The sequence below is a fragment of the Haliaeetus albicilla genome, chromosome 6 (genome assembly GCF_947461875.1).
Source record: "Haliaeetus albicilla chromosome 6, bHalAlb1.1, whole genome shotgun sequence".
Lineage (NCBI taxonomy): Eukaryota > Metazoa > Chordata > Aves > Accipitriformes > Accipitridae > Haliaeetus > Haliaeetus albicilla.
Genome location: NC_091488.1, coordinates 46551474 through 46573508, shown reverse-complemented (window position 1 = coordinate 46573508; position 22035 = coordinate 46551474). Strand labels below are relative to the sequence as shown.

The 22035-nt window shown below is 55.2% G+C and overlaps 1 protein-coding gene and 1 long non-coding RNA gene across 7 annotated transcripts; one reads left to right on the top strand and one right to left on the bottom strand.

Moving 5' to 3' along the window:
- Window positions 1–1844: 1844 nt before the first annotated feature.
- Window positions 1845–12378, top strand: IFFO1 (intermediate filament family orphan 1). 6 transcript variants are annotated; one of them, XR_011325169.1, is made up of 10 exons: window positions 1860–2704; window positions 7577–7637; window positions 7733–7828; window positions 8067–8207; window positions 9122–9306; window positions 9773–9893; window positions 10585–10677; window positions 10875–11005; window positions 11594–11771; window positions 12051–12378. XR_011325169.1 is itself a non-coding variant. In XM_069785954.1 (9 exons), exons 1-9 carry the CDS (start codon window positions 1998–2000, stop codon window positions 11694–11696), a joined length of 1635 nt encoding a protein of 544 aa, XP_069642055.1. In that variant the 5' UTR covers window positions 1845–1997; the 3' UTR covers window positions 11697–12378. The 6 variants fall into 6 exon arrangements, 4 of the variants coding, with proteins under 4 accessions (XP_069642055.1, XP_069642057.1, XP_069642054.1 ...); XR_011325168.1 differs by having other exon boundaries at window positions 12026–12378; XM_069785954.1 differs by having other exon boundaries at window positions 1845–2704; window positions 10588–10677; window positions 11594–12378.
- On the bottom strand, window positions 8203–20653 carry LOC138685744 (uncharacterized). Its single transcript, XR_011325170.1, has 3 exons — window positions 19470–20653; window positions 17287–18324; window positions 8203–8647 (listed from the first exon to the last, which is right to left on the bottom strand). It is a non-coding gene; the product is annotated as an uncharacterized lncRNA (long non-coding RNA).
- Window positions 20654–22035: the final 1382 nt, after the last annotated feature.

The following is a 22035-nucleotide window of genomic DNA, read 5'->3' as shown; positions in this document are numbered from 1 at the left end:
GCATGCCGGCTGTGGCAGCGGCGGGGAGGGTGGGTGAAGGAAGGTGGCAGCAGGCAGGAGGGAGTCAGCGATGGTTTCCAGGGCACGTGCTGGGAGGTCTGCGAGCTGGAGCTGCTGCTTCAAAACAAGCTTTTTGACTGGGATCCCTCTTGGCCATCTGTCCTTCCCTTTTCCCTGGCTGTTTATTTGGTAGTATTGCTGCTGGGCGCATGGCTCCCTACAGGCTGCTGTTGCAGCGAGGGTTTTTGGAAGATGGGGATCTCCTGCCCTCCTCTCCCTTGACGCTGCTCGACGTGGCTCAGCCTTTCGGGTCAGAGGCAGAGCAAGGGAACAGCTGCCTCAGAAGAGGAAAACTGTTAAAAAGGAGGTGACAGAAGGAGAAGGAAAGCTCCCTTTGCTTCCCACCCTTAGCCAGTATGGGAGGGACTGAAATCCAGTTAGGACTTCCAGCGGTCATGGGTGTGCCAGGGAGGATGCAGGCGGGTTACTGGTGGGAGAGGAGGTGTTATAAATGCAAACGGGGGCCGCTGCGGGGAGCCCAGCATTGAGGGCAGGACAGGAGAGACGGGCAGGTGACAGGAGAGACGGGCAGGTAACAGGACAAAACTGATGCTGGACACGGTGAGGCAGGACAGGGCAACAAATTTGGTTTGGTCTGCTCCCAGGCAAGGAAGTCAGAGGAGTAATGGAGGGATGGAGGAGCCCTGTAGGCCTGGAGGAGGAGCAGCGGGGAAAATGCAATAGGCAGATTCCCGGCCAAGACTAGCAAAGCTGGCCATCCTCAGTGGGTCCGGGAAGTTTCTGGAAGCGTGGACCAAGCCGTACCTCAGATCCCAAGGGAAGGGCTGCAGCACATCGCCCCACCGGAGCCTGCCCAGCTCCTGCCACAGAGTTCGATGCAGCGCAGCGCTGGGCATCTCCTTTAATTTAAACCCATTGCTCGCTCGCTCGCCCTTTGCCGACGGCTCAGCTGAGATCTCGGAGGCCGGTTTGCGCAAACGCCGCGCTCAGCCGAGCGCTGGAAATCCTGGGGGAACGGGCCACGAGGGCGCAGACGGCAAAGTAACACGGGTGTCTGCATCCGTGAGCGTTGAGGTACGGAGGGATTTGTGCGCAGCCTCCTCCCACCGGGTAACGGGGTGAGGGACCGTGCCAGTGCTTTTTGCAATGTTGACCCGGGGTTGAGGTTGGGGATCGGGGAGAGACAGTGGGAAAAGACGTACAGAAGGCTTAAAATAGGGGGCAGGAAAGAAGACCTGAGGCCGCTTTGTGAACAAGGAAGGCGAAAGCCAGTCGCAAGCCAAGCGTGATATTTGAGAGGCTGGCGGCCCCCACGCAACCTCCTCTGCCCTCTGGCTCGCCATTGTCCGGCGGTGGCTCTCGTGGGCGGCTGGTGATGGAGGGGGACAGGGCTGCCTTTGGGGGGGGTACAGTGAGGATAACGAGGGGGGCTTCGGGGGCGCAGGGGGAAAGCGATGCCGTTTGTAAAGGGGCGGGGGGCAAGCACTAAAGGCTCTGAAAACAAACAAACAAACAAAAAAACCAAAAGAAGAAGAATCCTAAAGGCTCTGCAAAAAAAAAATAAAAAGAAGAAGAATCGTTAAAAAACAAGAAAAGGCGGCACAGGCACACGTGGGGTTGGCGCTGGGCTGACGAGGGGAACGGGAACCAGGCGGGACTTCGGCTTGCGGTGCTGGGGAGGGGGTGCCCGGTGGGGGGGGGGGGGGTCCGTAAACCCACCGGAACGGAAGGCGGAAAAACCCGAACCGCCCCCCCCGGGGCCGGAGGAGAAAAGGGAGGATTCCGCCTTGTCCCCTCCCGTTCCTGCCTTGTCCCCTCCTCTGCTCGCTCCGGTCGGCGGGGCCGGGTTACGGACGGGGGGGCGGCTCTCCGGCCCCGCCGCATCCCCGCCGCAGCGGAAGCCGCACCCCCCGCTGCCGGGGCCGGGTGCCGACCCCCCCCCCCCCCCATACGCTCCGTTCCCCGTCCCAGCCGCCATGAACCCGCTCTTCGGCCCCAACCTCTTCCTCCTGCCGCAGGAGCAGCAGGGGCTCCCGGGCCCGGAGCTCTCCTCGCCGCCGCCGGCCCCTCGGCCCGCCGAGCCCCTCGGGGGGGAGCTGGCCGCTTCGCCCCCCGCCGGTCCTTTCCCCGCTCCCCCCGCCGCCATGGCCCTCCGCAACGACCTGGGCTCCAACATCAGCGTCCTGAAGACGCTCAACCTGCGGTTCCGCTGTTTCCTGGCCAAGGTCCACGAACTGGAGCGGCGGAACCGGCAGCTGGAGAAGCAGCTGCAGCAGGCGCTGGAGGAAGGGGGGAACCGGGGCCGCGGACCCCCCCGCCGCGACCAGGCGGTGCAGACCGGTTTCGTCGGTCCCATCCGGAGCCTGGGCTTGGGGCTGGGGCTGGGCTTGGGGCTGAGCCCGGCCCGGGCGCTGGGTTCTCCTGGTTGCCGACCCGCCACCCCCGGCCAGCCGCCTCCCCCCTTCCCCGCCGCCTCCCGCTTCGTGCCCGGCACCATCTGGTCCTTCTCGCAAGCCCGACGCTTGGGGCCGGGGCCGGAGACCACCCTGGTGCAAGGACCGGGGGTCTCCTGGGTCCACCCGGACGGGGTGGGCGTCCAGATCGACACCATCACCCCGGAGATCCGGGCCCTCTACAACGTCTTGGCCAAGGTGAAGAGGGAGCGCGACGAGTACAAGCGTAGGTGAGAAGGGGACGGCGGGACCGAGGGACCCCCCCGGGGGTCCGCAGCCAGCACCCGGGGCTTCACCCGGTGAGGGCACAAGCGGGGAGAGGCAGCCCCGGCCTGACTTCCCCGGGAGCTTGGGCTCCGGACGGCGCGAGGTGAGGTCGTAAGGCAAAAACGCGGACCCCCCGCAAGCGTTCGCCGACGCCTGGGTCTCCTCGCTTGCCTCGCGGTGTTCGGACACCCTCGGGATGCTCGCGGCGCCTTTTTCCGTCTTGTCAACCCGGCGCGAGGGGCTAGGAACGCTTCTGCGAAGCTGGGGGAGAAAATAACGTGACTCCGGGAGCTGGCGTTTTAAAGGGGAGGGGATCTGGAAACGCACAGGGAAGGAGGAGCAGCCAGAAAGTAGGTGAGGAAGGTGAAGGTGTTTGGGTTGGAAAAGGCTGCCGGGAGGAGGAGGAGGAGGAGGCCGCTCGGGATACGTAGGAAGGTGCGGAGAGAGAAGCCCCTCGGCAGGGCGGCTGGCCCCCCCCGGGCCCTTTCCCTCCCCAGTGCTCTCCCAGCCGGCGCCTCAGTGGCAGAGAGCCGTGCGGGAGCACCCCGCTCCTCCGGGGCTTTCCTCCCGACCCAAAATAGCTGCGGCCTGGCATGCGCCTCGGAGAAGGGCGAAGCAGAATGCGAAGCTAATCTCTTGGCCGGTTCTTCTTTCCCGTGCGGGGCGGCCGCCGCTCTCGCGTCACACTGGTGGCGCTTTTGTTTCGGGCCGGTTTCCGAGGCTGCTCCCAGATCCGCACGTAGGATGAGATCAGGCAGGCGGCTGGCATCGCTGGGTCAGGGCGCGGGGCCGGCCGAGACCATCGCTGGCGACTGACACGTTTGTTTTTTGGGAGAAAAGTCACTTTCGGATGCTTTAGAAGCAATCGGAAAGTAACCGGTTACGTACCCAAAGGAGCGAAATGGTGCGCTCTGCCCACGGGAGCCGCGCCGCCGACCTGCGCTTCACAGCCGCGGGCTCTGCCGCCAAGATCAAGGCTGGGGATCCGAGATGACACCTTATGTTTTTGGCTTTATAAGGCTTTGGCCAACAGGGAAAGGAAGAGGTGGCATCTCTTCTTTCCTACCTGAGGCCTTTTATTATTAAGCCAGGGGCTGGGCTCCTTCTCCAGGGGTGGGCAGCTCGCCTTGCGTTTTCAGGTCAGACAGTGGGGAGCTGGAACCACCTTTTTGGCCCGGAGGGCTCGAGCCTCACCCCCTCAAAATGGGTCATCCAGAGGGGACCGAGTTGGGTTTGTCAGTGCTGTTGAAACTTTGGGAGAAAGGAGAGCTTTCCGGGGCTGTCCCGCTCTGGCAAGCGGGCTCTGGGGGGGGGCAGCGACGGAGGGAGCGGGGATGCCGGGGGCAGGCAGGGGGGCATCACGAGCCGCTGCGGGCCAATGTTGTTGGTGGGGTCTATTTTTGGACTGTGTTACCAGGAGCTGGGGGAAAGCAGACCCCACCCCTAGACCCTTTCCAGCACCAGGGAATTTTCTGACGGGTGCAGCCAGGTCCCAAACAGGGGAATGGGACAGGAGGATCCCGTTTCCGCACCCTTCCCCATGCTGAGGGCTGACATCCCCCGGGAGCAGAGACCTCCCTGCCGTGGCGGGCTCTCATCTGCCGTGGGGACAGCGCGGCCGGCGTCGTCCCTTTGCCACCTGCCTGGGGACAGAGGGAAGAGACCGTCTGAAAGCGGGAATTCCCGGTTCTCTGACCCACGGCGCGGGTGCTTGAGCTTGCGTTTTCTTCAGGGCAGCGTTGCCGCCGTGCACCCCGCGGCACTCGGAACGGTGCAACAGCAGGAGGAGCTTCTCTCTGGACATGCAGGGCCTGAAATTCAAGTCTGGGATCTAGGAAGGGTGCGGGGGCAATTAGGGAGGGATGAGAAGAGATGCAGCAGCGGGAGAGAGGCTCGCAGGAGCCGCACTTGGGACGGGCAGGCTGAGGCTAGGTGGGCTGGAGAGGGGCAGAGCGTGCCTGTGAGTATCCTACAGACCCGGCAAGAGCTGGGGATCTGCGGGTCTCCTCAGGTTTGTGCTGTCTGCTACGCCTGTGTTCCCAAGTGGTTTTTATCTTGGATGCTGCGAGGACATGCTGGAGGTGTGGGGTGAGTAGTGTGATGGCACAGTGTGTTAGAGTCACAGGATGGTTTGGGTTGGAAGGGACCTTTAAGGATCATCTAGTCCGACCCCTCTGCCGTAGGGTTCCACTAGACCAGGTTGCTCAAAGCCCCGTCCAACCTGACCTTGAACGCATCCAGTGATGGGGCATCCACAGCTTCTCTGGGCAACCTGCTCCAGTACCTCACCGCCCTCATCATAAAAAAATTCTTCCTTGTGTCCAGTCTAAACCTACCCTCTTTCAGTTTAAAACAAGTCGCCCCTCATCCTGTCGCTACAGGCACTGGTAAAAAGTCTCTCTCCGTCTTTCTTATAAGCCCCCTTTACATATTGAAAGGCCACGAGAAGGTCTGTTGTTGTTGTAACTGCCCCCCAAGGAGGTGCGCCAGGCTGCAGAGCATTCCCTGTGTTATGAATGTGTTAACGAAGTGAAGCTCAAACATAGTTCGAACGTGGCAAGAGAGGGAAACGTGCAGCCTCAAGCCCCGAGCAGCCCGCAGGGTGCCCCGCAGCACTGGCGTGCGTTAACTGTGCACCATCGGGTAAGGCACCCAGCGCCTTTTGCAGTGAACGGGATTTTTAAAGATGGGTGGGTGGGTGTATGTTTATTTCGCTAAGTGAACTTCTCGAGGGGACGCACCTGGGGAGGTGGGGGGGGGCCGTAGGGACAGCACCGCATCTTGTCACGTCCCCAGCTTTGGGACGACTGGCACGTAGCCGGCAAGGAGACGGCCAGGTCCGTCTGCTGCTGGGACCCTTCTGTATTTCAGCCCTTTGGGCAGGTCGCCACCTTGGCTGCGGCACCAGGGGAAAAAAAAAAATGCCCGTCTCCCCTTGGCGTGCGCCGGTGGCCGTGGGGTTGCCGTGGGTCAGCCTTGCTTCCAGCCGGCAGCGAGCTGGCAGCGGCCGCCGGGCGCGCTGGGCTGCGGGTGCAGCGCTGCAGGCAGGTTATTATTAGGAGTGGTGCATTGCAGGAGAATAAGAAGGAGCCAGGCAGGAGGTGAGCGGGAGAGAGGTTCGTAACGGGTGGGCGTGCAGATTCGCCGCTGGAGGGGCGAATCCCCGTTGCCGCCCGCCTTTAAAGCGGTGTTTATCTCTGATCGGCGCTCGTCTTCCGTAGCGCTGGTGTGAAATGAATTCTTCCAGGGATTTGCAGCTATGCTTTACTTTCCCCAGTAAGTCCGGGCTATATAGAGACCCGGAAGGAGGCGGGGACCGAAAAAGAGAGGAAGCGCCACGCCGAGAAAGATGCTGAAAATTTTTTCTTTTGGTGGAAAGCGTTTTTTTCTCCCTGGGGAGGGAGGCCTTGTTTGAACGGTTCCCATATAAGGGCAATTCTACCTTTTAACTTTCTCCTTCCCTCTCTCTTTGTCTCCCTCTTCCCCCAAAGGGATGGGAACCCCCCGTGACTCCCCTTCTGTAGCTGCGGTGTGGAGCCAACACCAACGCGAGGACTGCAGGCTTTGTCCTTGTTTGAGTGAGGAGCAGCGTTGCCAGCCTTAAGAGCTTAGAAATTCATAAGGCAGGACTCTCCCACGTCGTCAGATTGTCCCGATGCCCCGAGATAAAAAGTGTGAGGGCTTTTCATACCCTTTCTGGTCTCCTAGACCCTTGCGTTTATTTTTCAAACTTGGCGCAAGTAAGCGAGAGGAGAGATTTTTCCCGTCCTCGTGCAGGGTCGCAGTGCTCGTGTCTGTGCTTGCAAGCATTAAATAGAAACCGGAGACCATAGCACCAGGCAGGGCCCAGCTCTGGTTGCTTTCCCAGAGAAATCCCGCTTTCTCGGAGAAATGTGGCTCTCCCAGAGGAGCCAGAAGCCGGGTAAGAATGCAGCAGCCCTGCCCCGTGCCGCACCGCGGCGCGTGCCAACCCGTCCGCTCTATGGGATAGTCATTTAGCAAAGAGCAGTACAGCCTGGTGGCCTCCCAACAGACTGTGGACTGGGCCAACACCGCAGCGTGGCCCAAAATGATGATCTCATGCAGCGAAATATAATATAATAATTGCTAGGCGATGTGTCTTTGTATAGGAAGGCCGGGCACCTTGCAGCTCAGCCTTTTGCAAAGCTGCAGAGCCTAATACAGTACCCGCCGGCCAACTTGGCGTGAATTGCGATCATCCATCCTGCTTCCTTGTAGGATGTAACAACGTTCTTTAATCCAACCTGTTATGCAGCAGTACAGCCGAGGAGATTTGTGCCCCTGCCCGGGTAGGGTGGCCTGGCGCAGGGCAGCCCTCCGCATCGGTGCAGCCTGAACCGCAACGCTGCAGGCGCGCCAACGCGGTCACGAATGCGATGCAGGTGGCAGCAACCCTGCGATATCCACAAGCCCGTTCCTGAGCGTCGGAGCTGAACCTAACGTGACCCAAGGCTGAAAGCTCGGGGGGTGGACGGAGAGGCTGGTGGGCTGCATGGAGCCTGTGGTTGGTGTCCCCAGTTCCCCCTGTCATGGAGCGGGCCAGCCTGCGGCGGAGAGAGCGGAGAACGCGGCGCGGCAGGGTTTGTGGCCGGGGTGGGGGGCCGACGGGCATTTGGCAGCTGCCGTCGGTCTGGAAACAAGCGGGGATGCATTCCTGGGCGCGTTTTCCTTCCCGCCCCGGTGCCGTCATCACCCCCTCTCGGATAGCTTTGGGGCGAGCAGCTGCCGCTCCCTCCATTCTCTTTGGCAGCCGGCGATGCCAGCGGGATCTGACCGATGCCGGCGGGATCTGACCGGCGCGTTTGTCTCCCTAGATGGGAAGAGGAGTACACGGTGCGTGTCCAGCTTCAGGACCGGGTGACTGAGCTGCAGGAGGTGAGCATCGCTGTCCGTGTCCCCCCCCCCTTCCCCTGCACCCCGGCTGCCCCGCGCTGACGCTGATTTGCGCGTCTCCATCTTCCCCGGCGCAGGAAGCCCAGGAGGCTGAAGCTTGCCAGGAGGAGCTGGCCATGAAGGTGGAGCAGCTCAAGGCAGAGCTCGTCGTCTTCAAGGGACTGATGAGCAACGTGAGTCCCTCACCCCTCTCCAACCCAGCAGCAGCGTCCTACCCGAGCGGTGGGGCTGTGTAGAAGAGTGGTTCTCTTGGTGGGGCATGTCCAGCACGGAGAGGGTCTTGCAGGGTTGGTCCAGGGTGCAGTGAGCAGAGTGGGGATGCAGATGCGGTCCTGCAGCCATTTTGATTGCCGTTTGCCTCACCCAATCTTCCGCCTTTGTCCCCCACCTCCTGCGGCGCTGTGGGTTCAGAACATCACGGAGCTGGACACCAAGATCCAGGAGAAGGCCATGAAGGTGGACATGGACATCTGCCGGCGCATCGACATCACTGCCAAGCTGTGCGACGTGGCACAGCAGCGGAACTGCGAGGACATGATCAAGATGTTTCAGGTGAGAAGCGCCTGCTGCTGCTCCAGGCTCAGCCGCCGGCTCTGGGGAGGAGAGTTCCCGAAGGAGGTAGCAGAGACAACGCCAGCCCCCTGCTAGGGGAGACGCTTGGTCACCCTCACCCTCGCTCCTTGCGGTCCCTTGTTCTCCGTCTCTCTCGGGAGGACCAGGCGGAAGGGCACGGAGAGGAGGTGGAAAGCTCCAGATGTTGCTTTGGCCATCGAGAGTCCCCTCAACCTCTCGCTGACCTGTTGTATTGGGCCCGGGGACCCCGCAGTGGTAGGGGAGCAGCTGCAGGAGGGAGACGAGTTGCTCGAGTGTCTGTCTCTAACTCCATCTCTTTCCTTCCCCTTCCCCTCTCCGTCATCTTCTCTCTGTCTCTCTTCTCTGTCTCTTTTTCTCCTTCTGGATGTTGCTGCCTTTCTGTCTCGCTCTCTTTGTCCCTACAGAAGCAACTGGTTAGTTCCATTCAGTTGGGAAAGTGTACAAATTTTAAACTTTCTATAAGTAAGGTCGGACTGTAAATATTGACATATTTCACCTTTTTCAGACTCTGTCTCTTTTTTCCTGTTTCTGTCGCTGTGTTTTCCTGTCTCTGGACTGGGGTGGTGGGCAATTTGAGTTTTTCTGCAGTAAAACCACGTTGTTTTTTCTCATCAGATTCATAGATTCCATCTTTAGTTGCTTAGTTTTAATTTCAGAAAATGCTAAAGCCATGTTTTATCCATTGCACCATCTTTAACCTGATCATAATGAGCCCGTCTCTCTCTTTCTCTCTTGCTTTTTCTTCCTTCCTTTCTTTCTGTCTTTCTGTCTTTCTCTCTCTCCCTGCCTTTCTGTCCCTCTGCCATTCCTTTCCCCTCCATCTTCCTCCCAACTACCTGCTCCCCACCTCGGACCCGGCCTCGTTTCTGTAGTCTCTGCACTTGTCTCCCGTTAAGGTCCCAGCCTCGGTGGGGCGGAAGCGGGAGCGCAAGCAGGTCAGCGACGAAGACACCTCGCTGTCGGAGAGCGATGCCTCCCGAAAACCTGAAGAGGAAGAGGAGGACGAGACCACGGCCATGAGTATCAATGAGGAAATGCAAAGGATGCTGAACCAGCTGTGAGTGCGGCTGCTCCGCACTCTCTGCTGACGGAGTTGAGCGAAGCTTCGGCACCGGGCTCCCTGCCGGTGCCCGGGATGGGGAGGGCAGGGGTGGGCGAGAAGGGAGGCGCTGCCACGGGGTACGTACGCCCTGTGCTCTGCGCCGTGGTGGTCGGACCCCCCTGGGAGACCTGAGCCCACCCGTGCCGTGGGTGGGAGCTGGTCTGGCTCCCCTCCTCTTGCCCCTCTTCCCATCTCTTGGGGGTCCCTGCCTGGATTTGCTGGGGCTCCTGACCATAAAGCCAGCCCTTTCCCCATCGCCTCTTGGGACTGGGCACGCTTGAGCTCACCCTGGCCAGACCCCCGAGAGCTGCAGCCCTGCCTGTGAGCGGGGACGAGGCTTTCGGCACCGACGTGGCCCCTGCCTGCCCTGTCTCTTGGAGTTTTCCTGCTGGGTGCTGACGTGCTGTTCCCTTACCCCCAGGAGGGAATATGACTTTGAGGATGACTGTGACAGCCTCACGTGGGAGGAGACAGAAGAAACGCTGCTCCTCTGGGAGGACTTCTCCGGATACGCCATTGCAGCCGCAGAGGCGCAGGGGGAGGTAACGGTGGTTCTCGGGGGTCCAGCCCTGGGTTGGGACACTTGGTCCTGTCTGAGCCTGGGAAGATGCTCCCTCAAAGACCAGACTTCAGCCCCTCCATCCCTTGCAGGCCTGTACAGATGCTTCCCATCTTCTCCATGTGAATACATTACCGCATCCTTGTGAAGGTCTCCCTGTTACACAGACCGGGGACCTGTAGCCTGAAAGATATGCTGAGGGCATGGCCCACATGCATGGGGAAAGCCATAGCCCTCCCAGAAGACCTTCTCTGGCTGGTCTGGTCTCTGGTGGTCCCTTGCTCGGGCTCTCCAGCCAACCTGCCTGCCGTGCAGCAGCACTGCCCAAACAGCAGCCTTGGTGTCTGGCCGAAACCCTCGCCATCCCGTATTTTCAGCCCTCAGCAGTCCCCTGGGGACGTGTCGTGCTGGGGGATGCTCTGTGCTCTCCAAAGCTTTTGTCCATTGCTGGGCTTGTTCTGGGCCGATGTGCTCACTGCCCAGCGTGGCGAGTCCTGGGTCTCTACCCTGTGTTGGCAGGACTGACTTGTGCCTTATTTATACCACACCGTTTACGTTTCTTCCTCTTTTCCCGGTGCTGCCAGTTCTTTCTCTGATTTCTCTCTCTCTTGCCTTCGGTTCCTCATGCTGGATGCCTCCCTGCCTCTAAACATGCCTCCTGCTCTCCCCAACAGCAGGACGACAGCCTGGAGAAGGTGATCAAGGACACAGAGTCGTTGTTCAAGAGCCGTGAGAAGGAGTACCAGGAAACCATTGACCAAATAGAGGTAGGAGGAGGAGGACGGGGGGGGACATGGCACAGAAGGGGGTGAAATGGGGGAGTGGGTCCCCGGGGGAGGGACACACCATGCTGGAGCAGGTCGTTGGTAATGGGGGGGGCGGCAGCCGCAGGTCTGGCTGTGCCCCCCTTGCCCTGCTCCGCGCCGTGCCCCGGGCTTATCTCCGCACCGTTGCCCTCGCGCAGCTGGAGCTGGCCACGGCCAAGAACGACATGAACCGGCACCTGCACGAGTACATGGAGATGTGCAGCATGAAGCGAGGCTTGGACGTGCAGATGGAGACTTGCCGGCGACTCATCACCCAGTCTGGGGACAGGTGAGCTTCAGCGGGAGAGCTGGGATACCCGTGCTTCTCCGCAAGGACCGCAGCCGAGGGTGGTGGTGAGCAGGAGCTGAAGCACGGGGCAGTATTCCTGCCCTGCCCTGGTGCGGCACGGAGAGAGGGCAGTTCCCAGAGGCTGTTGGATGCCTGGTGGCCAGCCTCCACGCAGGTCGTGGTCCCACCTCTGCAGGAGTCAGTTTTGACTGGTGAAGCCGGACACCCTGATGGAGAGAGGAGCTGCCCTTGCGCAGGGACATCGCGTGGGTCCCCACGGGCGTGTGGAGCCAGGGTGGCTGCAGGCTGGGGACCTCCGTGGTGGGCTTTCACTGACCCCTAGCCTCACATGCCTTTGGCAGGGTCCTCCAGCATCTCCCCCAGCCCTTGCTTCATGCTCTGGACCTCTCGGCTGGTGTGCTCGGGGACACCCTCCCTGGCACCCAAGGATTCCCATGGATGCCCCAGGGGAGCGTACCCGCTTCAGCTTCTCCCCCCCTCGCTCCGTGCCCCCTGCCCATGCCGAACTGGGTCCTTTCCCTCCCCCTGGGCAGTGCTGTGACCGCTGCCCTTTGCTCTTCTCTGCAGAAAGTCTCCTGCCTTCACCCCGGCCTCCAACAGCGAGTCGGCCCCAAACGAGGAGAGCGAGGAGTCCGACCGCGACCCACCCAGCGACGCTTCCATCAGATAATGAGGGGAGGCCCTGCTCCCTCGGACCCCCTTCCTGGCACGCCTGGGAGAGACTGTCAGGGACGTGGAGCCGCTGGTAAACGTCTGTCACCCAGGCTCACTCCCGTTTTTGGGGTGCTTGGCAGATCCCGCACCCTCCCGCCACCGAATATCTCGCAAATGGGAATAGCTAGATAGACCTGAGCACCCTCGCCTGGGCTGCTCAGCCTCCAGCCCCTTCTCTATTCCCTTCCCCTGCTTTGGTTAAACCGCGGTTCGGGCAGGGAGGCTCCAAACCCGCCACGGCGGAGTTCTCCGGGACCTGACCCCAGGCCCCCCCTTCACCCCCAGACCCCCCTCCTCTCCCTCCGTCCAGGTACGCTTGACCTGCCCCCTGCCCTCCCCGCACCACGCGGAGCCGAACAAGAGCCGTACCTCCCTGCAAACTGGACCTCACACTGGTGCCAACTGGACCGAGCCCGGCGCGTTCTCTATCCTTGCTGCTGGCCGGGTTGCTCCGGCCGGTCCCCGTGCCGGGCACCCTAAGTTGTGTCCCCCCCCAAAAAAACCTCTGCCTCGTCTGGGGCGGGGGCCAAGTCCCGCTCACCGTGCACTTTGCTTTGCCGCACGTTGTCGGTGCGCTCGCGTCTGTGTTACGGGGGCGAGGGCTCATTAAACGGGACGGTTTCCTTTTCTACGGCGTCGATGGGTGCGGGCTCTCCCTGTGCTGCCGCGCAGATTGAAGTGTGGGGGGGCGTCCTCCCTCGGACCCCCGAGCTCACGTCAGTGGGGGTCTCCCATGGGATGCTGCCGTCCCTTGGGTGTGCCAGGGATGGGACAGCAGCAAGGTCGCTGTTCTGGGAGCCGCTGGCCCTCGACGGGCCACGCGTAGCACCGGTGCCTTGTTCTTAACCCGGAGCATCCTCAGGGCCGAGGCCGAGGGGTTGGAAACGAAGCCGAACGTGACTCGTGGACCTTCCTCTCCCCACGCCTGGTCTCCTCTGCCACGCCAGGGCATCCCAGAGCATTTTCTCGCCTGCCCTCAGCCCCACGTCCAGCCTCAACCTAACCACGGTGGGGGGTTCCCTGTCCCCCCGTCTCTTGTAGCATTTGCCTGGGTGGCCGTTGCACGAGATTCCCCAGTGATTAGGTAAGGCAGATAAAATGGGGGCCAAGTGATGCAACGGTTTATCTCCGTATCTAACGCTGCTGTGGGCTTGGGCTGCGAGCATCAGTGCATCCACCCGGCGTTTGGGCAGGGTGAGGTCCTCCGCCTGCCCCTGCGAGACACGGTAAGGCACGTGTTGGTGTTTCGGCGCGGGCTAAGCTGGCCAGTTAGAGCCGGTGGGGAGGTGAGGCCCTGGGCTTTTTCTTTCAAGTGATAGATGCCTCACGTGCAGTAGATCAGGGATCGCTTTCTATCCTGCCCGCAGGCTCTTCTGGTTCATGCAGATCCCCTTTCCCGTATGTCTATTTGCGGAGTTTTCTGCTCTTTCTCTGCTGCGGAGATCTCTGTGAGTGGCTGGCTAAGTCTGGCTCCCCCCATGCATAATCCATGACATGTGTACCTCGGCTTCTCAGTACTGCTTAAGAAACCCACAGGACTGTAGAGCACGTACCCCGAGAGATTTCAAGCATGAAGCACGCAAGGACCGACGTCTCTGCCTCGAGCAGTCATTGCCCACAGGAGCAGCTGGTGCTGCCAGACATTGGTGTGCCAGGACACGCGGGGACCCCAGTCCCACACTGCTTCTCAGGACTTCATTTGCAGTGAAACTGAGATCTCCCCCACCCGCGTGTGCAAGATGCTCTTCTCTGGTGAGTTGTGTCACCAGCAATAGGCTCCGTTCTCCTACCAGTTTGACAGCCCCTGAGATCTCACTGGCAGGACGGGCAATGCCGATCCTTTGCCTCAGCAATTTCTCAGCATGGGAAGCACAGCCCCAACTCCAGTGTTAGCCAGACCATCTCACCTGCATCTACCTGTCCATCAGTGGTGATCCTACATCTTTGATGCTGGATATGAGGAGGTATGGACCTCCCATCTGTTTAACTCTTCTCTGTGGGCTCCTTTGGGGAATATCTAGCCTGCTTGTCTCCACCATGAGCCTTGCTGGGAACTGTGGTACCTAGGAACTGCTCAGCGCTGTGTCGCTTCTCGTGTCCCTAACCTCATCCCTTTTCCAGGACACCTCTCGGCAGTGCCTGCTCAGGAAGAAGTATCAGAAGAAATTGTCTAGTGAAGACCCAGGTCTTGGCTGCTTGATCCTTCTGAACACTTGCTGGTCTGTATTCTTCTCACAGGGAATAATCGTACCTCTTTTACCCTTAGACCCCAGCCCATTCAAAAATCTTAGTTTGGCCTAAATTTTCTGAAAGACTTGCTTGCAGGGGCAGCTTGGCTGTGGCCGGAGTGGGCTTTTTCCTACTCTTGACCAAGATGATGAACTGATGAAATGAACTTTGGAGGAGCAGGTTAGTTACTCTTTCCAGCTGACCGTGCTCATCCATGAGCTTGTTGCAGCTGAGTCTAGTATGGTCCTTAGTGCACTAGAGGAGACTTTGGCATGCAGGGGACAAAGGCCTCCTCTCGGTGTCCATGCGTTAATGTGAATGTTTATTGCCCAAGTACAGTCGGAGCACTGATTTGTCTGACTGAATGGGGTTCCATGGCAGAATGCATCCAGGCAGTCCCTCTGTCAGCATCCATCTCGGGACTGTGGCCACTGTCTGGTGACCTCCATGAACATTTGTCCAAGACCATCCTTTTAGGATCATGTCTCTCTGGGCTGGCAGTGAGGTCCTCCAATTGAATATTTAGGCAGGCTGGTTCAGCTTCCTCACTTTACAGAAGTCCATGTTGGCAGAGACTTACTCAGGCAGTCTGGAAATGTGCTAACGATTGCTCTGGCTTCTCCCTCTCCAATGTTTGGACTGTTGTGTCTAGGTGAGGACAAGCACAACTTTCATATCAGCAGTGGGAGCGGCACAAAATCCCTCCCTTGAGGCAAGAGCTCTCCCTAGGCTGGGACAGACCCACTTGTGAGCATCCCGCTTCCACGAGGCGCTGAGGGACACGATCAGCCTTTGAGCGGGGCAAGAGATGCAGTTCTCTGCCGTGGCTGCTGTGCACCACGCTCCCTGGGCTGAGATCAGCCTCTTGGCAAGGAACTTCAACAGATGGTGCCAGGCATTTTGCAGAAGTGAGCCCTGGCTCCCTGCTGAATGCATTTCTGATCCTGTAGCGTGTAGAGAGTGGCCTCCCCAGCCCCTTCCCTAGTGAAATTCCCTAGGACTCGTCTGAAAGGTGAGCTCTCGTCCTCAGAGACCCTGCCTGGCAAAATAGCTGTGAGACCAGGCTCACCGAGTTTTTTGATGAAGACTACCAGATTTTTCCCGCAGAGAGGATGGGGAGCATTGCCCTCCTTGCACATCACCACACGGATGTGGGATGTTCTTGCTGGCTCTAGAGAGGGTTCAGTCAACCTAAGCACTAAGTAGCCCAGTTCCTCTTCCCTGTGTTAAGCAAGCCTGCTCCCTCCCTTCACTCATTTCTGGATCCCATCTATTTTATGTCATATCTCAGAACTGAAAGAGTCTGACTTGTCTGTCCGTTCAGTTAAGGTCCCGTGTATTCCACCCAGCACCCTTCTGCTGAAGGCGCTTTGTCACCTGTCCCACACGACTTGGCTTTGTGCACGTTAGCTTTTCCCTGTCTCAGGATTCCTTAGAGGGCCCTAAGCGTGATGCTGACAGCCTTCACTAGAGCAACTTTTGATTCTCTGGTAACCTGTCTATTATTCTGTTTATCTGGTTTCTTAGCCAAGAGGTAGGAGAGATCAAGCTGCAGAAAAAGTCGGTGTTGTTTGTAAATTTGAGCTGGGAGATTGGCTTTCCTAAGCCTCATACCTCTGCTGCAAAAGCTTTGCTTGTTCTCGAGAAGGCTATATACTCTTTATATGGTTATGGTTGTTGCTATCTCAGGTACCTGTGGCACAGAGTGACCACACCTGCTGATCAAGTATGTCAAATAATACTCTGGTTACTGGTGAGAAACCTTTCAAGAGGAGAGGTCAGAATTAATGCAGAACAGCAGAGTGCTGTCTCCTTGGAGGTACACCTGGATGATGCATGGACAGGCTCCTGAAAACATCTGGCAAGCTCCTACCCTTGGTGATTAATGCTGGGAGCAATAGTGAGACAGCATGGAGACCTGGATAGGCTACAGACAGCTTTAGGGAAGCCCAGTCACCTTTGAAAATCTTCTAGTGGATGTATGAGACTGCAAGAGGTGTTTTAGCTGTGAATTTTCTAAATGCTTGGACTACTTTCTCTTGGGATGGGAACAAGGAGAGGATGCTCTAGGTCTTCTGGCAGAGGGGGGTATAGATTTCATAGCTTGGAGAACAGCTGTAAGAACTGGGAAGGTACTAAGGTAACGCTATGGAAAAGGAGCTCCACCGGCCACCAAAAGGCATCATGATCAAACTGAACCAGCATCACAACAGATGGGAAGAAGGAGCATTTTCAGCTTCGATAGCAGACTGCATGTGGGCAAGGTGCAAGAGGAAAGAGAAGCTCTCAGGGTAGGAAGAAATATGGTTAATTGATATTTTTCATGTTCATGGCTGCATCGTAGAACTGCTAGCTCACGAGTCTAACCTGTTGGGTAAAGGTGGAATAGGCAAGAGCAATTATGAATTGGGGTCGCAAGTTGTGCTAAAAATCATATTCACTCTAGAGCTAACAGCCAGACAACGTGCTCTAACACACAATTTGATCAAGGCATTATTGAAGGGTCTTTTATATGCTCCTGAATCCCCAAACAAAACATGGTGATTTATTCTGCAAGTACCTCTCTGCTGTATGTGAAAAGCAAAATTATGTTGTCGTGGGAGACTTTGGCTGGGGATACCAAAGAATATGCTGTGCCGTGGAGAGTTTCTCATCAACTTACAGATGATGGCATGCCCAAGTAAGGCAATGATTTTAGATGTCCTTATGACAGATGAAGACTGGGTTAGGATTGGTGGTTGCCTAAAGACAAGGGATCAACTGAGAAACAAATCAAGACAACACCCAGGACAAAAATGCCATAACAGAGAACTGCATGGTGTTATGTAGCCTTTTCTTACAGTGAAATCGTTTAGGGGAAGTATTAAAAAAGTCTGATTAAGTGGGAGATCTTTGGAAAGAAGAGAGTTTTTCCAGTTATTCAAAAAGCTGTGATTCAGTACGCGTGAGAAGATAGCTTTCAGTAAACTACTTCCTTGAATAAGTGGCCATGTGACTATAGTACTTAGAAATAAGAATAACTAATAAAAATAATAATAAAGCCTGACCTTAATTAATGAAAATAAACCTTGTAACAACCACAGCAACTGTGGGTGGGGAAAAGGAATAGAGGGACAACAAAATAATTCAGCTGTATAAAAAAGGTCTTCAGCTACTCATATAAATAACAATAGCTGGATGTCTAAGGACACTAACAAGTTGTTCTGGTTATATTTAAAGAAAAATCAATCCTGGCAATAATACTAACCTTTTTTCTTAGCTGAAATAAATTGTGGAGAAAAAAAAAAAGAGGGGGCAAAAAAAGGAGAAGTACTCACCAGATATGTCTGTTCTCTATTTGGAAAGAGCAGAATGTGGTCAGAGGGGAATGATGAAGCACTTTCCAGGCCATTAGCAATTAAGGAGGATCCTTGACAGGATCTTCTCAGAATAAACACTTCTACATTTCCAGGCACAGATGACCTAGAGCCCGCTAATACAGGAAGGTACACAGAACAAGCCACTGCACAAAGCCTGAGGCTGCTTGGGGAGATGGAATAAGTGATGCTGTAGAAAAAAGAAAAAAAAAAAAAAAAAAAAAGACAGCACTGTCGCTGCGTTCCTGCAAATGGTGTTTTGCAAAGCACTTCAAGCTCAGTGGTGATGAAAAAGTGTTGGCTGCTGAAAGCCATGGTTTGCTGATGTCAATTTTTAAATGCATTGGGGGAGACATTTAAAAAAGACTGGGTGGACGGGTGAACAAATGACGTCAGTGATTAGTCTGACAGGCCACATATGAAAACCAATGAGAAACCAGCGGAGAGGGGAGGAGGGTAGACATCACGAAGGAATGGGAAAAAATCTGCACAGATTTATGGAGGAACAGAGAATTGACAGACAAAACTGGTACCTTTTTTGATACATAGACATGATACAGACTTTCAAAAGGAGAAAATAGCTCAGTCAAAAATGCCAAGAGACACTAAAATGTTTTTTAATAGGGTCAGAACATAGGTTCTGTTGTCATACATATATAGCCAATTTTTAAGCTATGCCTAGGTACGTCTAAGAGCAAGAAATACTAGTGACTAACCATCCCCAGGACAGCAGGAGGGCTGGAAAGACTGAGGGAGCAGGGCTCACAAGCAGCTCCGTGTGAGCTCTCAGCCAGCCGCTGAAGCTGATGCCATCTTTAAACAGCTTTTAGCCCCGTGTGACATCGGTGTGCTTTGTCCTGCTTTGCATCACAAGTTGGAGTAGCTGGAGCAAAGACTCCTCCTAACCGTGATTCCAGGCTGGAGAAAAATGTTTTGCGAGTGGCTTCGTGTCATCACCGCTGAGGAAAAGCTCTTGCCTGGGAATACCCCAAAGCTCCTCTGACAGCAAAACATCCATTTTACTTTTCTGCCATGGCCTTAGCTTCCCTAATCACTCCCACACCATCTTACGGCTTTTTGGCAGCTTTCTTTTCTCCAAGATGCATTTGAAAAAGGTTTTCATACTACTTTTTCTATTTGTCACATAGTTGCCTAAAAATCCACCCCTTTTTAGGCTCTTAAGTTTAATTGGCTAGTAGTTATGAGTTTTTCTTCTATTTTCATTTGACTACAGCTTCAGCTTTTTGACAGCTGCCTTTTCAAATCTTACACAGTAAAGTATAACCCAGTACTACTGTTCCTTCTATGACCATTTAATTGAGAATAACTCCCCCAAGAAGATGACACTTCTATAGTAAGATAAAATATGGAGTTAAGTTAGCTGTCCTGTAGTAAGAAACTACATTCAGCTCAGAGAAGTAAGTAACAAATTATTTGGTTTTGCAGTGTGTATATAGTACGATTGCCCAAAGGCAGGCAGCTTGGTTTTGATGAAACACCCGCTTTCTATGAGTATTGCTGGTGCCCACAGGGGTATTTGCGTACCCTGAGTTTAAGTCAGTCATGAACCTGCTTTTTGTGAATGGCATCTATGACAAAGGAGTTTGGAACATTATCGTTTAAGATGCTTGTCTTATACAATCATCCAATACATGCCTTGTGTCAGTCTTTCCTATCAGAGACCTGTATCTCCTCTTCCTTGCACAGATCTTGGCTTTGCTCAAAGACTCATTTACTTCAGAAGTGGACAGAGTTATGTTTTATATGTCCAAGACTTCTTTTACTGTGCTTATACAGTCATCATTTTGTTTGTTACATTTTGGTGTGATTTTTCAAGCAAGCTTAATTAGTTTCCACATCTGCTCAAGAGGGTTTTACTATACGGCATCCTCCTCAATGCTGAAGTTTCATGCTGGCATCTTGAGAAGAAGGTGGTCTGAGGACAACTTGCCATTTCTTGGGGGAGTAATGCACATGTGGCAAGTGTGTGCAAACGCCAATGAAGTATTAAATAATTTCTCTAAACATTCAGAGTTGCCATAAAAGGGAATTTTCCTGTAACAAACAGCACTGCTAATTACCATACCGCAGCATCACTTGCATTTCCTCCGTCTTAAAAAAAGAAAACAAAAGGGGCAGCTTACCACCCCTAGAAACAGTTGGCTGCCCATCAGAGAAGTTGTCCCTTGGGTCAGCTGGAGACCTTCGCGTCAGCACAGCCCTGCAAAGAAGTGAATCCGTATCCATCTCGGGTGCATCCCTCTCTCGCGATGGCCCAGCACAGCAAGCCCTGGTGCCTGGCCGGTCAAGGAAGGCAGAATCAAACCTTTGGCCAGGATCGGTGTCTTTTTACACCTTCCCCTTGCAAAGCGTTCATAAAGCAGGGCGGATTCTGGTTTATCGCAGCTGCTCTTAGAGCTGGTTTGTCCCGGCAGAGTGGCACGATCACTTTTGCTGAACAAGAGCCTCTTTATGTCTGAGCGCCTGCCTTCCCTCACCACGCATTTCTATCAGTTTTCCTTAGAAATGCTTCAAGAGCAAACCTAGAGCTGCCCTACTTAAGGGAAAAACTCTTCTCCAGAGAGAAAAGCAGCTGCCACAGCAGATCTCCCATCTTTATCCCAATGCCATCCACAGTTGTATATGTCAATTTTTGAAAATAACAAAAAAAAAAGGAAGGTTTTAGGACAAGGTTGCAGTTCTTGGACAGGCTGGCCACTGAGCTAGCTTTTCCATCTGTCCGGAGGGGCCTTGCTGTGGTGCCATCTGCAGGCACAGCGTCTGGATATAAAATGAGGATTTAGAAGAGCTGTGCTTTTTCAGGAGCTTTTATGAGAGAGGAAACCAAGCCCTCCAGGTGGTCCAAAGGCTGCATGACTTGTTTGCCACACTCGCCCTCCCTGTTTTCCGTACAAGAGCAACCATGTTTTAAATTCTGTGATTCCTGGCTTGCCTCATCGCCTGCATGCCGTATCATTTTTCTAAGAATTTCAAGCCAGATTGTAAACCAGTTGAAATATTATTTCAAAACACAGTGAACCTTTATCTCAGACATTCCCAGCAATTATTGGTCTGAGAGCACATACTCTTCCTCCACCCCACCTCCCAGGTTGTATGAATTTGCTCATTCCCACAGCAATTTGATCTCAGGTTGGATAGGGCTCGCTCTTGTTAAATAACAAGAGCTCTTTGCTCTAGGTGAATTTTCAGGCAGCCTTATCTTGCTCAGGAAACTTAAGGCTTTTTAGAAGAAAAAGGTGACTCACTGAAATATCCCTACTTTAAACCCAGTTCAAAATATCTCTGTTTTACATGGGATAAGAGGCATCCTCCCCCCGAAACAAGGTGTTTCAGTAGCCTCTCTACACTTCCAGATTATCAAGGCGATCGCTGGCCCATACATAAATACTCGGGCAGCAGCACACAGGACAGCCATTCAAAGCACCCAAGCACAGCAATCGAGGACAGGATGGGATCAACCCAAGATTCATTTGTAAGGCTGACAAGCCTGCAGGCAACACCTCTCCCCAGCAGAAACCCAACTCCACAGGAGGGCTGCCTCCAGTTAGCTCCAGTATCAGGCAGCTCCCATTTAACTCCAGAGTTACCTAAAGCTCCTGCAGGGCCGTTTGTGGGGTAAGCCAGGTTTTGCTGCTGTCCCAGGGCTAACAAGCTGCTCAGAGTCCCAGCTCCTGTCCAGAAGCAGGTTATTCAACCTTTTTCTCTTTGCAAAGCAACTTTCAGTCATTGCCCTCTAGTCCAGTAAACATTTAATTTTTACGCAGCCCAACCGCTGGAGATAAGCGGCTCCAGGAAACTGTGTCCAACATACCTTGATCCTGGGAGCTTAAATCCTCCAGCTTAAGTCCTTGCTCCAGATCAGGGTCTAAAGCAGTTGCGGTCCGACAACAGCTCCAACCCTGCCTGCTAGGGAGAGAATGACAAAGCACCCAAGACAGTAAATGAGCTGCTAAAAATGGAGGGCCGCACAAGTTTATGCAGTGCATCACTTATCCACCCTCGGAAGGCTCAGCCCCTGCCCAGCAGCATTTGTGCTTCCAGGAGGAGGTGACAGTCCCTGGCAGAGGGCTGACACTCACCTTGCAGAGATTTGCTGCTCAGGAGCTTAACTGCAACTGCCCCTCCTTCTGCATAGAATTAAGCCAGAATTAAGACTAGCTACCACCATGGTAACACTGGCCTCTGACACGTCCCTAGGCAGCCATTTCCTCTAGGGCAAGTTGATTCATTTTAAGAGGTAAAAGAAAATGAAAAATCTTCCTTGTAATATTTCTGCTAAGGCAGAAGAAATAATTCCTGTTTCTTGTGCCCCTTTGCCAAACCAAATGGGAAAGAAGCCATCTGCTCAGCACTTTATTCTGCATACACCCACCAGACAAGCAAATCCAGAGCTAGACGGTGGATGGAGCAGCAGAGCCGCCTTCCATTCCACCACACAGCAGTCCTACGAGCACAGCCCTGCACCACACCTTATTTTGGCTTACGGGCAGGAGTCTTGCCTCTCACATCTGGCACACGTAGCTCACCAGTCCGCATACCACAGCTCCGCTCGCTCCAGCCTGGCGCTCAGTGGAGATGGGCGCTCGCTGTTCTTGGAAGCAAGTCTGGTATCCCAGGAGTCCGCCTTGCCTGTGCACGACCCAAGCTGTCCAAAATGACTCCGCTGGCATTTCCCAGGTCTCTGCGGCC

What these genes read in the sequence shown, in the direction of transcription:
- IFFO1 (XM_069785953.1), top strand. Translation starts at nt 1,998, where the DNA reads ATGAACCCGCTCTTCGGCCCCAACCTCTTCCTCCTGCCGCAGGAGCAG. An exon ending in GGGTGACTGAGCTGCAGGAG is followed by an intron (nt 7,638 to 7,732) that starts GTGAGCATCGCT and finishes TCCCCGGCGCAG; the next exon opens with GAAGCCCAGGAGGCTGAAGC. An exon ending in ATCACCCAGTCTGGGGACAG is followed by an intron (nt 11,006 to 11,593) that starts GTGAGCTTCAGC and finishes TCTTCTCTGCAG; the next exon opens with AAAGTCTCCTGCCTTCACCC.